General features: G+C 40.4%; 1 protein-coding gene across 12 annotated transcripts in view; it reads right to left on the minus strand.

The window, feature by feature from the left end:
- Positions 1-5,601: 5,601 nt before the first annotated feature.
- smoc1 (SPARC related modular calcium binding 1) overlaps positions 5,602-17,722 on the minus strand; it is a 56,286-nt gene continuing 44,165 nt past the window's right edge. For 9 of the 12 annotated variants that reach the window (XM_038728680.1, XM_038728678.1, XM_038728676.1 and 6 more), the window contains 5 exons: positions 16,717-16,822; positions 14,574-14,818; positions 13,638-13,691; positions 13,334-13,381; positions 5,602-7,833 (listed from right to left, as the gene is read on the minus strand). In XM_038728680.1, coding sequence (XP_038584608.1) covers positions 13,362-13,381; positions 13,638-13,691; positions 14,574-14,818; positions 16,717-16,822 — 425 coding nt within the window. In that variant the 3' untranslated portion in view covers positions 5,602-7,833; positions 13,334-13,361. The remainder of the gene's footprint in view (positions 7,834-13,333; positions 13,382-13,637; positions 13,692-14,573; positions 14,819-16,716; positions 16,823-17,722) is intronic. The other 3 variants (XM_038728670.1, XM_038728672.1, XM_038728671.1) reach the window with 3 other exon arrangements.

Raw genomic sequence — 17,722 nt, forward strand, 5'->3', positions numbered from 1 at the left:
GAAATTCTACTGCGTGAACACAGCACTACTGAAACACACACACACACACACACACACGCACACACACACACACACACACACACACACACACACACACACACACAGGACCAGTGAGTCCAGTGATGAAGTCACACTCAGCTGGTGAATTTGGGGCAGTCATGAGAGAATGGCAACCGTGGGCCTCCTCCAGTTCTCATGGACCAGCTGATCGACACTCTGAGCTATTACTGTCTGAGGATCAGTTTATCTGCTGCGTCCAAATCTCAAATGAACTCTGTTGGAAACAACACAGCTGTTCCCAGGTCAGGGCTGAAAGGCAACTCGTTTCCATTTGGAGCTCTGAGTTGTTTGCATTTTGGCAATAACACAGCCACGTGCTGTGTGTGTGTGTCTGTGAGTTGTGGGTAGCTCTGTCTGTACTGTGATGATGATCACTGAAATGAAAAATTCAACAGTGTACAAACAAGAATTTTCCATTTCTATCTCCACATTTCTTTCTAGGAATTAAGAAAAAACGGTTTCAGATTGGATCATGCACTTATTTATTCAACTAATGGAGAGATTTTTTCATTAACCCAAGACCTTTTAAGATTTTCCAAACTTATACAAGACTAGGAAATCCTTCAAACGAAGATGAAATGTGAAAACTATCAAACCTAGAAATGCCACTTTGTTACGCTGTTAAATAACCAGCTTTGTTATTACATTATTATAAATGTCTAGGTTCCTCCCACTAATATTTTTTGTAGTGTTTCCTAAAGAGTAGTTTTGCTCAGGTTGATTCATAAACCAAAAAAGCTTTCCATTTAGGGATGCCTTTACATGTAAGTCATGATGGATATCTGTGCATTGTGATAGATGCTGTATAATGTATGTAATGAATATAGTTTTTAGAGAAATTAAATTGTAACTACAGAGATAAATGTGGGTCTGGGTCAAGATTTGTTGACTAAGGTAGAGATACTGTGTGGTGCTTTCAAGGGTAGTCTTAAAAGGCAACAACCATCACACCATGCTTTGACAATTTTATAGCGTCAGGGATTTAACAGACAGGACCAGGGTGAAGTACTGTATATGTGCACGCATACACTTTCCTTCTCCTCTTACTCCACCTCCTGCAACAACAATAATATTGGCCTGCTATCTTGTTAGCCTGAAGCTCTGGATGGATTCGTAATCTTCCTATATTCCTACTTATAAAGTAAAAATCTTACTTGCATGTAAATCGTATTGGCATGTACTGTGTTTCTCTTCGTTCACTTTCCTCACATCAGTTTAATCTAATCCAGTCTTAGTGACTGAAGTATGTTTTTGTGTGTGTGCGTGTTTGCATGTTGGTATGTGCAAATACATCTCTGTGTATAGGCTATATCTGTGCACATGGCATTTCCACTAGTAAAATACTGTATAAGTGACTTCAAAATGAAATCATGATGTTTGATACACATATACACGCACACACCTGCCTCTTGAACAAATCCAAATGGGCAGTAACTTCTTTTCACTGCCGAGTTGCATGAGCCAAATAAATAAAAGTATGGAGAAGAAAGATGAACTTAATCATAATGTCCGGTGAGGAAACATTCCCCCAGCCTCTCCACAAACCACATCATTTGTGCATGAAAATATTCTTTATCATAAAACTTAAGTAAAATGTGTACAAATAAGTGGCCCCTGAGGCCTGGAGGTGATGAAAAGCAGTGCCTTGAGTTGTGTTGAAGACGGGAAAACAAAAGATCTCTCATAAAGGAAAACAGAAAAAACATGCTAGTTTCATATTTCAAATCTTTATTTCCTTATAACTTTGTGAATTATGCATTGCTGCTTTCCAAACTGCTGATAGATGCCATACTTTTTATGTAATTTTTTGCTTTTGTAATACATTTTCAGACCTTCTTCTTCTTTCAGACCTCTTATTCTTGTATTTTTTTGTCTTATTTTTCTTATATGTGGAATGTAATTTGATGGATTGTACACATGTTGCTATCAAGCATCATCTATTTAAGATTCATGTTTTAAGAATTGTTTAACACACTTGGTGGGCAGTTTGTGGGTTCTTCTTTTGTCAAATCACCTACAAGAAAATAGAATTTGTCTGTAGTCTAAAGTAAATGAGAAATTAAGTCACTTTAATTCTTTAATTGTGAACTACCGTGAAGTCACAGGACTATACACAATCTGAAGTCCCCCCCGGCACAGTGGAGCAGGTATTAGCAAAATAAAAGAGAGGAAAGAATAGTTAGCATTAGGGGGTAAAATGCGTCGTCCACCTGCAAGCTCTGTTCCTGCAGCTGAGTTCTCAATCAGCGTGTGGATACGCCTGTCTGTAAAGTGACCCCTGACCCCTGAGCCCTGGCCTCCTGGCAGGCAACCCCCTGACCCTGCTCTCAGGCTGCCGGGCAGGTGCTGCTGCAGGCGCAGAGGGCATCAGGCACAAATGGTGAGCAGTGTGCACCATCATCCCCCCACCGCTAATGTTTAGCTATCGCCCAAGCTAATGGCCCTCTCTAATTACCTTTAATGGTGTTTTTGATCCGTTTCTAAGTGTTTCAATGCACACAAAGGGGAAGAAAATACTACTCTAAATTCACACTACCAAAACACGTAGGTTAAATAATAGGTGATTGTATTGGGCTCTTAGAGATCTACTTCTACAGCCCGTAAGAGTCTTTTATATGTAGACATGCCGAATAAGAATATTTTAGTAATTTTTACAAGGGTAAACCATTTTTAGGAGGAAACTCCATTTGTACCATCACATTACTCACACATTGGGTAGGTGAGTAGCGCAAACTGTTAGAAAACACAATTTAAGAACTTTGACAAAACATCTTGCAGCACCTGTGCTGCCCACACGTCACTTTCAAAGCCCAAAATTCCAGTCCTCACCTATGAAACCCCTTTGGCAACCCTCCACCCCACCTTCAACAAAGGAGAAAACACACACTCTCTAAAACACACACACACACACACACACATCCCTAAGCAGCTGCGTCATTATAAAACTCTTTTGAACTTCACACTGGAAGTCAAATGCCACATGTGTCAGTACAAGACAGATGTACTGCAGCTGCTTCTTGGCTTCAATTTCATCTGTGATACAACCCCCTCTCCCCTCCCTTCCTCCCCCATTTCAAAACCACCCCCATCACCAGCGGCCTCACCCCGAAGCCCACCGCCTCCCATCCGCACCTTTTGAAGTCTCATCACTAAATCAGAGTATCTCACACCACACATAAATCAACAGGCCAAACAGAGTGCATCTTTGAAGTCAAGTTTAAGCATTCAAACAAGGAGACAATTCATCTTGATTATTTTTTATTAACTAGAACCCGTTTAGTCACTTTAATTGATACCTGCCAATTTCTTAATCTAGTTTTTATGCTATACCAAATGAATTACACATTCATAAGTCTACAGTAAAATTAAGAAAATTGCAAGCAATAATTCCTCACATTTGTCAAGTCATGAAATTCAGTTGGCTCTGTTGATACTGTGTAGTTAGTTTAAAATCCTTGTGCATACCTGGCTAACAGGGTTCAGTGTGTGAATTTGCAAACTGCAGTGAACCGTCTCTACCAGTAGGGGTCAGTATTGAACTCCTCCCGACCAGACAACTTTTCCAAAGCACAAGAGGGATACTAAGTCCAAACTATGCATACTTTGAATAGATCTGGTATAAAACAGTTTCAGGATCAATGCTGTATTGTTGCTTTTGTGGCATTATTGTACCACATGCTCAAGTGCAACTACGGTGGCTTAAGACAAGTGGAAACAGACGAGTAACATTGTAGTTCTGGAGAAGAAAAATCTAACATTGTTTCTATTTTTGAATTAACAAGCTTTTAAAAATGCTTTAACTTTTATGGTCATGTCAACTTCAACAGTCTAAACACTTGCAAACTAGAGCAAAGTAGCCCTGTAGTGTGTGCACTTTTATTCTCTTCATATGCCTCTGCAAGAGATAAATGCAACACTGACAGCTTTATGTGAGATTTTGGTGCCCTGGTAGCAACTCTTTAGTGTGTCACGCCTTTGAGGTGTTAAGAAAGAAATAACTTGCATGTTTGTTTCTCAGTTGTTCTGAATGTAGGGCATCTGCAGACCTTTTTCTCATTACGGCTGCTTTAAATTTATGTCACAGTTCAAGTGGGGAAAAAAACACAAACTACCCAGAAAAGTGATACAGCTACTGTTGTGTGCCAAGATGCACTTAATCAACTGTAGTATTTGTCAGTGCAGTTTTCCCTCTAAAAAAAGACTTTCTTTTCTTTTTGGTCCTCTCTGTTATTTAGTCTTTTATGTCTCTATTGTGACACAGGTTCAAATAGCCAAGGAAATAAGGCCAATATTAAAGTGGAGACTGAATTCTCGTTTTCATTGCTTAGCCAAACAGCTGCACCTCAAGCCACATAATTTACATTGACTAGTTTCACCCAAAGTCAACACGTCTCAGTGTTTTGTTTTCCAACAGATCTGATTTCTTCGGCTATGAATAAGAAATATTGTCAAAACATTTTGAGATGGTCTCGACAAGCCTGTGGGGGCTTTGGATTTGAAAAGTGGCTGGTGAGCAGCGAGACAATCCGGGCTTCTCTCTGTCAGACTGACAGTCATGTCTAAGCCTTCTTCACTATACGTTCCCCTTTGTGATTAGCAGTGATTACTGGCCTGTTAGGTTGTTTTAGATCTCTCATATGATCTGCAGCTCTGCAAAGTCTGGAAGCACTTCAGCAGACACACAAGACCAGTGTTCAAACCTGGACTGAAGCAGGCATTCAGAAGAGATTTCACGGCCGTCTAAGAAAGTGAAGTTTCTTTTCTCATTCTTGGCATGACCTTCCAGTTCAAATTAGACCCCACTGGACTTGTGATTATAGTGGATTAAGCACTAGATACTGTATACATTCTTGACTGTGTATAGCGATGATGGCAGGAATTGTAAAACACAAGCTGAAACAGTCAAATAACCCCCCGCAGATAAAATAAACAGTGCTCAGAGCTGATAACATCCAGTCTGGTCTAAGCATTTCAATGTTGTGAATTAGCTACTTGTAATAGCCTAATGTTTGACATGATGTAAACACAGTGAAATGTGTTTATATATATTTTACAATATGCCAGAATGACAGTGAAGCAAGTGAACACCCATATGCTGCACAATGAAATTTGGGAAAACAAATAAAGGTTATTGTACATATTTACAATAGGAGCCTTTTTCTCTCTCCTGTTCATGAGCCTGTGTAGTGAATCTTGAGAATATGCTTAAATGCACAACTCAAGAAACACACAAGCATTCAGACCACAATAGCAACTTCTGATTCTCCAATTTGAAAACCCAATTGTTCCAAAATGTGAAGAAGAATTTAAATTTTTTACATTCCAAAACTTCTTTTCCTAGTGTTTTTCCACCATGCTCTGTAATATCCCTGTTAATCGTTCACCCTTGGGGGACGTTTTACTTACTACATTGTCTTACATAAGGTGACAAAACTCCGAGTATGTGTGGTGTAAGTGTTTCACAGAGTAAGACTGATATCAACTGTTGGAGGACAGACAATGAATGTGTTTACATACACAAAATGTACTCTGATATTCCTGTGGAGACTCAAATATTTATTTAAAGAACTGGCATTTGTGAACACCAATTCTTGTTTACAATAACTGGGATAAACGTGAATATGACAGCTGAAATTAGCTGATGTTAACGGCATACTGAGCCATGTAAACATTTTACTACATTTACTGGTTAGGTTTAGTCATCTGTGCCACTTTTTTTTCTCCTGGCACCATTAAGAATATTTAAAACAAAATTTCTGGACTGTGATCTGTTTTGGAAAAATGAAATCCCCACCAGGGGGTCTTTGTCAGAGATTTGTTGATTTGTAACCACAGCCAGTAGAGCCTGATGAACCCATGAGCATGCGGAATTCACCATTAACATACTGGAAATGCCAGACTCTTCAGCTGTTTTTTGGGTTTGATTGTGTAGAAAATGAAAATTACAGTAATAAAACAGCTAGATTGAGTTGTAACTTTATATAAAATTACACTTAGAACCATATCGTGACACAAGATATATGTAAACCAATGGCCTCCGTTGTGGTTTGGACTTAAAGCTGCATTTATTGAATATTTTTAATATCTCAACATTAAATCAAATGGATTGTGAAAGAGATCTCTCATACAGACGTACCCTCAGAAGTATCACCCAAATCTGCCGCTCTTCTGACTCATTGTTTTTATGGCACATTCACAATTTAGTTTGGTCTCAGCGCACTCATGAAGCTGTTTACAGCAAATTGGCTATGATAACCCACCTATATACTACCAGCCCAGCACCAAACACCAGACAGACAAACAGAAAGTAAGCAACTGGCTGAATATAGTGGAGCGTTTAGCAGCTAAAGAAATCAGATAGTTCCCCAGGAGTTGGCTGAGACCAAAACAGAGCTAAAAAGAGAGGAAATATGGGATGATAATGTTGCTCCATGTTCGCTACATCTGTAAGGAAGCAATTCATTGCTAACATTTAGCCATAACAATATCGTTCGGGGTCGTCTGTGTCTAGTTTTGGAATGGCTCTGCCCTCTAGTGGTCAACAATTCATTAATGCAGCTTTAATATGTTAATAATGCCACATTTATGTAGAAATGTTTTTCCTGCTGTGTGCTACAGTGTTGAGCTGCGTTAGTATACTGCTAAGACTGTGTATGCACTGTACCAGTGTTGGGGGGGGTGCATGACATACCTCTGTTATTACAAATAATGGCTGCACAATATTTCAGTTCTTACAATCTGTTACTATTGGCTTTTGAAATGTTTCTTTTTCTGAAATGTTTATTACAAGTTTTATTAGCACAAACTTTGTAAAAAAAAAAAAAAAAAAACAATTGTAGAAAACAATGAACCCCTCAAGGAATCTTCTGTAGACATGTTGATAACTGAGAAAACTACATACAACAAAATGGTTTTGGGTTGCACAGAAAGTACACTTTTATGGAACTGTGTGGCAAGCAAGTAATTACTTATCTTAGCTTTCCCCAACACTGGTATGTACTGAACAAAAACCAGACATAACACATCTCAGACATTGTACACAAAGATCTGATTCTTAAGCCAAAATGTTAATGTATCTAGAAAGTTCTGTACAGTGCAAAGGGATTCATACAGCTAATTCTGTGCTGATAAATTAGACTTCATGGTCACAGTTTACTTCTAATACATGGCGATCACTTAATATTGCATGCTCACATACAACATTACACATTCGTTTAAATTTGTCAACATTGCCATAGCTCTTCCTTTTGACTTTGTCTTTACCAAGCAACATTTGGGGTGATTGTGACTCCCTGTAAGCTCTTCTTTAGTGAGTTACCACTGGCCTGTAAGCTGCAGATAACTATATAACAGGGAAAATGTAAGTTGAATTTAATAAGACAAAATATGCGTGTTAGTGCCTGTTCCTGTTATGTAGGACAGAATGAATCACAACAGCAGACTAAAACACAAGGGGAAATGTGGTAACGTACACATCTTCCAGTGGTGAGCCTGTTATCTTTTTACAAATATATTCTCATTCTTACCTACTGTCACTTCAAGAGAAAAAAAAACGTACAGATAAAATGTCAAACATAGGGAGGAGAAAGTGCAAATATTTTGGCGCCGCTTCGTTTTCTTCTTGTTTTTCTGTTCCTTTTTTTTTTTGAAACTCAGGAACTTTTCTGCTCCATCTTTTTCTTTCCTGTCAGCAAGCGTACAGATGCCTTCCCTCTGTGCCCTCTGCTCTCGTCTCAGCTTCTGGATCCTTCTCTTCTCACACTAGACGACCTACTGGGAACAGAAAAGGCAGACAAGAGCAGGAAGGAGGAAGAAAAAAAATGTATTTAGTGTTCAGAATGCAGATGCACTCACACATAGCTGTTGCGTGACTAGACTGTGGTTTCGCTCAACAGGCAGAAGCTCACTTAGACACAGACTCACACACAATTTACATAATGTATGTAACATCGAATATAGTTTAATAAAATATGTATTTTTGAGTTATTATCCTTGATGCATGTTGTGTTTCTGAATGACCGTGTGGAAAGCAGATAGATCCACCGCAGCTGATAACGTTTCTCTTCGTCTAAAACCATTGCCTTTCCTTCAAGTCTCAACAGCTTCATTTCCCTCAGTTAAACAATGAAACTGACTCCATTTTTAGTTTGATAAGATCAGATAATTGTACTGTATCATCAGTTTTGCTTTTAACTTTTTTTTTTTTTTTTTTTACATCACTTTGTTTTTTTCCTATTATTTCCATTCAAAGTTAACTAGTAGTGTAATAAAAGAAAACTCCAATTAAAGTAACTTGTTAAAATATATGGCTTCTGCTTTCGAGTGTTACTATTTTAAAATGCAATGTGAAGCAAAGTTTATGACATATGTATATTTTATGTATATTTCTTCTTCTTTCCATCAGCAAGATGTTGTTTGAGATGTCACTTATACAGTAAAGGAAGGATAGTCAGTGGCCACTAACTAAGGATTGGCTGCTAAGCATCTGTACCCCACCTACATCCCATTCTGCCATCACATGTGCTGATGTTATGTTACAACCAACTCAACAGGTTTCTTAAGTTGTGTGTTGCGTTACATTCGTGCTGAAACTGCACAAGACAGCCAGTGTGCTACAGAAAAGATTGACTGCTCACTCATCAATCAGATGAGTGGGACAGAAAGATGACAAGGGAGAGAAAGAAAGAAAGAAAGAAAGAAAGAAAGGAGAGGCCTGGGAGAAAAGGAGATGGACAACAATCTTAGATTGCTTACAGATGGCTGTCAGAGTGGAGCAGATGTGTGCGAACATGTGTGTCTAGGTGTGTATCTTTTTATGCACCCATTTGTATTTGTGTGTTTGCATGAGGTTTGGCTTGCAGGTATGTGTACATGTATCTAATCTCTCAACTAGCCTACAGGCGGGTGTGTGTGTGTGTCTCAGAGCAGCAGCCTGAGGGGTGGGGATGTACAGGTGCCTTCTCTGTCAGGGCTGGTTATATTAACCATGAAAAAGAAATCCAGCTGATTCCACTACACAATCTGGAAGTTTCTCAAGTCTCAGAGGATGCATTTGCTTCAGAGTCGAGTGTTCTGTTCAAACTTTAAAGCATCACAGTTCTTCCAGCAATCCATAAATCACAAGTTAACTTCCATATGAGTACGTCAGTAGTGAATGCTTTCACCTATACTTTAAGTGTATGAAGTAAAATATTTATGACCACCTGTTTCTACCGGCTGGATCCAGGTGACTACTTTTGCAGTTTTAGTCGTAACATTTTTATGTAAATACAATTTCATCGATTTTGTTACTGTCAATTTGTACCTACCCAGTTATAACATATTTCTCTACCTTAAACACAAACTAAAATAAAGCTTTATGCACAAGATGTTGCAGAGGCTAACGTTACCAGCCATAGCAACAGCTATTTTGGCATTCAGTACGTAAAGAAATGCTTGTCATCTACATTGGTATGTGGAGTGATTTCTTGGAAATTCTGTGCAAAATCACTACAGTAATTTGCAAATGTTTGTAATATAGGGTTGATTAAAAAATATCTATTGTCTTATTAAACATGAAAATCCACATAATCTTAAGGAATTAGATTTTTGACATTTTGTGTAAACATTTGAAAATGTGACCAAAATGACATTTTTACCTGACGACATCATTACACTAGGTGGAGGTACACTAAATTGTCAGTAGTTATGTAGATTGTTTGGTTTGGATGTTTATACACACTATGGTTTGGACCATATTATCGGATAAAACATTGGCATCGGTGGGTCTGGCAAAAACTCCAACATTCATTTAGGTAAGAACAGGATACCAAGATATCATGGAGAGATGTTTGAATGTTAAAATATTTTAGTTATAAGACTCAGACTGGCTGTCATTTGACTGCAGTTTGGCCTCCCTCTAGTGTTCATGGATTTTTAACATTCAAGCAAGAAGGAGCAACTCACTAACAAGAACTGTAGTATTTTCTACATTCAGCGTCATAAACCATTTAACTTGGCAGCATGTACCTGTTGAACTATGTAGTACCACCATTTTTCCTGATACCTCAATCCAGTGAAGTCATGCTGTTCGTCTCTTTAGCCCTGATAAATGTCTCTCTTGTAAGGAGCTGAGCTACAGTAGTGCTGATGAATCGGCTTTGCAATTACCAGGCTCCAGAGCCGCAAATGGTGCTCTCCCTCCTCTCCTCCCAGTCACTGAGGACACTGTCTGTGCCATTAACAACACAAAGCTCCCTGGCCTCTCCCTGGACACCTTGGCCCCACTTGTGATAAAGAGCTGAAAGCAGATCCTGTCTAGCGGTGAAGTGCCTCACCTCACCTGGGACCAGCCAATAAAGACACTTGGCTCAAGAGCTGGGAATCATGGTATACTTGTACATGGTGGCAACTGGGGATAAATGACTTGGCTTAAGGATATGGATACACAGGCTGGAGTCTGCTTTGTAGAACAGCTCATGAAACAAGGATTTTTTTTTTCTCAAACTCATCACCAGAGTAACAGGTAGTGATGGTGAGCAAAGCAATGCTTATCTAATGGTCACAGTCCTCTCTGTTGACCTCCGTTACCTTTAACACAGTACGGTGTGTCGAGCTGATGTCACAGTAATTATAACAAAAGTGGTGTGGAGTAATTGCGGTTGGCTCTGAGACGACGGGGCTCTGGGCTCTCTAATGGTCCTGCGGCCCCGGTGCCAGGCCTGCCTCATAATGCCCTCCTTTCATTCCTGCCTAATGACAGACACAGCCAGGACAAACAGGAGAGAAAGAGGAGAGAGCAGGAAAGGAGACGGGAAAGGAAGAGTTGGACAGCAGACAGGACAAAAAAGCATAACGCCATCTGTCTATTTTTGTCAACGCAAGCCTCACCTGCACAACAGGGCAGGAAGTTGACCAAGTGGCAATATTCCTCATATTGGCAATATTTCCTTCTTTTATAAGAACATATGTAATTTAACAATTATAATTAATACACACCATCAGGCTACCACCTTATTACCAATTATTTTCTATAAGAAAAGTCCAAATCTTTCTTTTTAAAGGTTGCTTTCTCCTACAAAACTCTGACTGGAAGCCTCACTCAAAACGTAAAAAATTTAATTGGATTCTTAAACCAGAACAAAGCTTGCCTATCCTGCAAAAAACATTTTACAATCCACTGTTCTATCTACACTGAATCATGTAATTGTAACCTCACTCCCAAACGCCCTACGAGATGCAATAGTGACCACCGCTAGTGTCCATGGGTTTAAACCTCCTCGCTAACGCTTCCGCCTCCTGTAACCCAGGTCGCTGGTTCGAGTCAGGACTGTGTAGTACAACTTGGGGCCGGTTACTTAAAGATCCTGTATGCTCATGCAGCTGTCACTATCCATAACCGCTAGACTCCATTCAACACAGTGCTGTTCGATTTATTACTTGAGACAACTCACCGCTGTTTATCACTGACATCTAGAAGGCATCAGCATATCTGTGTTTCATTTATAAGGCCTTGCTATCTACGTTGGCGAGATATTTAACAGCCTTAGTTGACTTCAAAGTGAACTGTGACGCCACATCACAGTGAAACTTCTTGAATACATATTTTGGCGGGAGTTTAAGAATAGCCAATGTTTTTATCATCCACCAGCAAACGGATCCAGTGTCTGCAGGGGCACAAGACCATTACTGTCCGTCATTACTCACCTATATAAATTAATTACTTTTAGTCCCAGTCACTCTGGCTATGTGTGAAGTTGCATATAGTACACAGCAGCACGTACTGTAGGGAAAATTATCCGATACATAACTAAGCATGCTCAAGAACTGCTAAAATCTCTGCTAGCACTCAGAATGGATCCTCTAATATCTTAAAATTGTGTTTGCTCATATTTAATGTGTTTTTGTGCATGCAAGCATTCACACATGCATACCCGCATGTGTTTGCACTTATGCAAACATGTGTTTACATCTTTCTAAATGGAGTTAAGACTTTTGAAAAGAACATCATGAACCCTGCATCCAAAACCCACTGCAACAAGGGTAATAGCGAGATATTTTTGTATTTTGTTTATCACAGCAAATGAGACTTAATGCTGGGGACTAGACCTGCTGTTCACCACTGGCCGGACTGTGAGAAGGGTTTACAGAGAAGAAATCACTGCTCTGGGCTTCTGTTACATATCTCATCTATAACAAGGTTTCCAGTCTCTTCAGAGGATGGATGCCACCCTCTCCAGCGCTTCAAAACTCACACAAGGTGTTCAGATGTTTTCCTTTGCTGTTGCCAACGTGTCAAGAGCGAGGAGCCTCATACAGATGTGCTCCTTTCTGACCCACATGCTCACAATCCTTCACCAAAAAGCACGTTCTGTAAACTGTAAATATGTCCAACAACACTGCAGTGACGATCCAAAGCTGCGACAGAGCATGATAAGATTTTATTCCTGGCAAAGGCAGCCTGACTTAAAGGGATCCAGGCCAGTGAGGATCAGCTAGGCATACCTGAACACAATGGCTGTCTATCTTAGTCAAAGCAGAATGCTGCCATATGTTCTTACAGACTTTTGCTTCTTTCATGCAGGCTTTCTCTGTCTCTCCTCCTCTCTCTACATACCTCACTCTCTCCACATTTATCACTAGCTAATGCCTGAGTGGTAGCATAAGGAGCAGTATAAAGCTGTCAGGCCATTTAACTCCAGCTCTTAAGCATGAAGGTGAGAGATTTGGTGACCAAAGCAAAAACAATCGACTGAGCTTCCTACTATGCTCTTCCAGTACCGGGGCTGTTTATCCTGGCAGCTGTGCCCTCGGTCCGAGAGGCCTGACGTTATGCCCGCCCTGAGCCGGGCCGCGCCAGGGTAAACACATGACCTCAGTGCTATGTGGCGCTGAACCGGCCCAGTGGCCAGAGTCAACGGCACCAACGGGACCAATAATTGCTCAATGGGGGGGATCCCGATGGATTGAAAGAGAAGATTGAGAAGAGGAGCCAGAAAGACTGAAAAAGAGCGAGACAGACTAAAAGATCAGAAGACAATCAGGAAAAAACTACGATTCCTTTGTAACATTTGATGGTTCTTGTTAATTTAAGACTATTCTGGCCAATTGCTTGTTGTCCAAGGACCAAGACAAAGTCACACAAGTCTAGGGCTGACTACTGATTGGTAGAAAATTAACACCCCAACTATTTTAACAATGAATTATAGACATTGAATTTATCAGGCAAATATGCCAACCATTCTCTGATTTCTGATGAGTAAAATCAGAATAAAACCACAAATGTCATTTTTACCTTTATGGTCATAACGTGAGGTGAGATGTCACACACCGCACCAGCTCTCTAAAATACCAGCAAAACAGATAATACACCATCTTAGCTATTGAAACACACACATACCTACACATCCATACAGATACATAAGGATGCACACCTCAAACATAAATGTTTTGTACAAATAATGTAAATCAAATGCTGCTGTATCGAGTACGACTGATGCATTTCACCAATGTGCATGTCAATGGGATACACTATAAGCCAGCTACAGCACTCAAAGCCAGAGCTAGCCACTTAGTTAAAGCGTATTAGTTTGCCTTACTTAACAGTTTTGTTCCTGGCCTTGTCCCTTGGTTGCCACTTGTCGTTGAGCTACCTGCAAAAGAGGGGGAAAAACAAATATTAAACTTGATAGAGGTGGATGTCTCATTCTTAAGTCACTAAACCCTAAAATATGCCTTTAATCCTACAGCTACCTTCACTCCAACTGTGATTTATTGTTCATGAATTGAATTTCTTTGTCATTCATGTGTTAAATGTGTGTTAAAGTTTTTCTCCTGGCTGTATGACATTTGGATTGTAGCTGGCAGCAGCCTCTCACTATAAGCCGCTTTGACAGTTGTTAATGATCTCTATTAGGACCGTTCTGTACAGTCATGATGAGTAGTTTGTTATCCGGCCCAGACAGCGTCTAGGATCCACTAATACATTAGTCTTGTCTAAATATTCATCAGTATTTCTAAGGGGAGTGGTGAACCTTATTTAGATTGCCAAGAGACATCTGTTTGTCACATGCACCACACTTACTTCATCCCTTCCTCTAATCCACAGACTGACTTGACTTTTTGAAACCATGTCATGATGAATATATTAGTAAAAATCTGATGTGGGAATAAATGGAAAATGCTCTTTGTATTGTACACTTGTACACTTGCCAATTTTAAAAACACATGGAAATCAGATCAACCAACAAGTACTTTGAAGATTTATGAGAATAAACAATTTGATATTTCTATAAGAGATGTCATTTGTTTTATATTTGTTCCAAGTATCTGTTAAACTGTAGAAAATGAGTCCTGCATGCCAAAGGGCATCTCTAACCAGGTGTTGAAGGAGACAAGACCCTAAATGCATATTTTTCCAGCTGGCCCGAGGTTCATATCAGGTTCATGACCCTACTCTATCACCCTGCCAACCCACTCCCAACCACCCTGTTTCCTCCTGCTTAGTTTTTCCACAGCTTTCCTTTTTCTCTTACCCTCCTTGCTGACGCCCAGGCAGCCTTTCAGCTCCTGCAGGGAAATTGCCCTGTCCTTATTCAGGTCACAGTAGTCGGTGAATTTTCGGGCGCATTTCTTGGGTTTGGTTTTCTTCTTCAGGTACCTCTTAAACGGCTTGAGTTCCTTCTTGTTGATGTCGTGGCTGCCGTTGTTATCCAGCTGGGCGAAGTACCAGTGCACCACCCTCTCTTCTAAAGTGTGACTGGGATCAGGCTCGACAAACCTGGTTATGGTTAGAGGAACAGACGGGAGTGAGAGCGTGAATGTTTCAAAACCTAGAGAGGATTGGCATAAAGGGTAGTAACAAAACAAAATCTGATAACACAACAATGAACTGGAAATACAGAAGAGGAAGTCCACATAAATACAGTAAAGATAACACGTTAAATGTTGAAATTTAAAATAGGTTGATAAACAATTCTTAATCCTGCATGACACACACACCATTTGATGTGTAATCACATCACTTCACACTCAATTCAAACAATATTGGTCCATTTTGAAATGAAATCAAAACATCCTGTGCCAAAAAAGATGTACATCTGGATTCTTTAGGCAGCTTTGTTTTTATTACAGCTTAACTTGCTGTTTAAAATCATTTAAAATCAACTTTCTGCTTTGCTTTTTTTTTTTGCAGTTAAGGTTCCTTTTTTTATTTAGGTTTGTATACATTCACATGTATTATAGCCTCTCCCAGTAATTAAGGAGTTTTATTCCACTTACCTTCCCCCATTTTAAAAATGATTCTCTCCATACAATTTAAATTTGACTTTTGTATTTAAATAAACTTTAAAAAGATTGAATTTCACTTATTCCATTTTTTTTCTTTTCCTACTTTCATTACAAATCTTCACTTCAATAGAAGGTGTTAGCTTGCAGAAACAAAATAAAACAAACAAAATAAATGCAAAACTAATGCAACAACTTAAATGTAAAGACAGTGTTGCAGGTGAGGAGCCAACCGTTGGCTCTGAGGTAAGTATCAGCTGCTTCCTGCTTCAGGCCTCGTGTTACCTCTTCAGATTCTGCTGGGCCTGCTTCAGTAAAGTGTCAAAGTCTAGTGCATGAAACTTGCCTTTTGCAGGCAATGGATCGTACTCTCTACTCGAATCCAGGTCAGAATAGCTGGACTTGCAGAACTCTCTCCTTCCACCAAAACAGATCGAATGGCGCAGCTTGCCTCCATTCTCTATGGCTGTAAAAGCATCCTTGTTGTCGTAATAAGTAACAAACCCATAGTTGTCCCCGTGGTCTCTAAAGTGCAGCGTGCAGTCTTCAATTTCACCAAACACAGAGAAGCGCTCTTTACAGAGAAGCGCTCTTTAAGTTCTTTTTGGGTCATTGTTGCTCGAATTCAACCAATGTAAACAACCCGGCGCTCCTCCATGGCTTTCCCCTTGCATCTCTTGACTTCTTCCACATTTGCCTTTGTACCGTGACCATAGCCAGGTCTACCTGAAGGGCTGTACAATCTACTGCTTCTACTCCACTGTGTTCGTCTTTGAAGGGATCGAGACCGTGACCTGGAGCGGCTCCAAGAGCAAGAACGAGAGGAGGAATAAGAGTACTTCCTCCTCCTGGGAGGAGAGTGGGACACAGAGGTAGAGGACCGAGAGGAGGAACGGGATGAGGAGCTGGAACTACTCCCAGAGTGACAGAGACGATACCTTTTTTTTAGGTGGAGAGCGTGATCTAAACCGATACCTAGAGGAATGAGAGTCTGACTCTGACCCGCTGGACGTAGGGCTGGGAGAACGATGGGATCTTCTTTTTCTCGACCAGCCTCCAGTCCGTTCTTTGGGACTAGGTCTGGGGCTGGGTGTGCTTTGCAGAAGTGATTAATCTTTTCAGGACAGCACAGACAGCTTTTATCCAAATACCTTTCAGTCTCATCAAGTTCTAGCATTGATGGAAAGTGAACACCAAACCCTGTCAGCGTCTGTGCCAAGATCTGCGTGTTGCATGTCAGAGATAAAATATTAGCATTCAATTCAGAAAACCAGAAGGAAGGATTATTTAAGAAAAACCAGAAGGCATGGAAAACCTCCATGAATAATCAGCCATAAGGTATCCTGCTTAGGTACAATACTCGAGTCTTCACTCGTACACGACACTACTTACCTCCCACCACCAGAGGGGGCTGGTGAGGTTATGGCTTGCACCATGTCAGTGGTGAGGGCATCTAACAAGCTTGTAATGAATTCCACTTTCTTCCCATCTGGGCAGCCTGGCACAAATCAAAGACAAAAACAGACCAAAATTACCTTCCACAACTAATTTGAGTAATTAGAGTACAGTGAAGCTGAAGAGCCTTTAAAGCCACCAGTATACCTGAATCAGTATGACGGACGTCAAACGGAAAACGGCTGTTGGATAGTAAAAGTAAGCATAAAAACCTTGTCCAGAGCTTAATGACAAACCGGGTGTATCTATTAACTGGCTTATGTTCACAAGTTCACAATTACTGGTGAATCATTGTATGTGTGGTGTGTTAGTGAAATACATAGTTTGGCTGCTTTTTTAAGAGTTCAGAAAAGCAGAGCTGAGGCACATGGCAAGAGGTGAAACAGAAGTGTGCGGTGATGAGAGAGTTGTGTTGAACAGTGCAGACCTGTTAACTTTTATGACGCAATTCTGAACACCTTGGGTAGCTCTTTTTAATTGCCCAGATGTATGGTTTTAATAGGAGGCTAAACCAGTGCAAATTTTTCCCTCCTAATTGTGTCTCTTAAAGTCAAACTTCAAACGCAGCTGCATAGTAAACTAATCTTCTGTGTCTCCTTTTTTTGCTCAAGCTGTCTTAGTCGCTGGCCTCCTCCCCTTCCTCTGAGCGCTTGTGGCCTCCTTGTTTTCTGCTCTGTTCATGTCTTTTCATTCCTTTTTGTGTTGGCTCAGGGGGTTTTGTGGGAGGTGGTCTGCTGCCCCACCAGGTGAATCCAATTAGCATTTCCTACGACACGACAAACTCGGAGAAGCACTGCCTTGCTGCGCCTTAATCCAAGTGTTAAATTGGGGTGTTATGAAGCGCAAACCGTTATGTCGTATGTGGCAAGGTGTTAAGGGCGCAGTGTGGTGCAGGACCTCTGGCAGCGTCAAACAAGCTCAGGGCCACTTGGAGTTGATCTTG

Source organism: Micropterus salmoides, unplaced genomic scaffold (genome assembly GCF_014851395.1).
Source record: "Micropterus salmoides isolate LMB-PRFRI ecotype aquatic unplaced genomic scaffold, ASM1485139v1 Ms_hic_scaffold_19, whole genome shotgun sequence".
NCBI classification, from domain to species: Eukaryota; Metazoa; Chordata; class Actinopteri; order Centrarchiformes; family Centrarchidae; genus Micropterus; species Micropterus salmoides.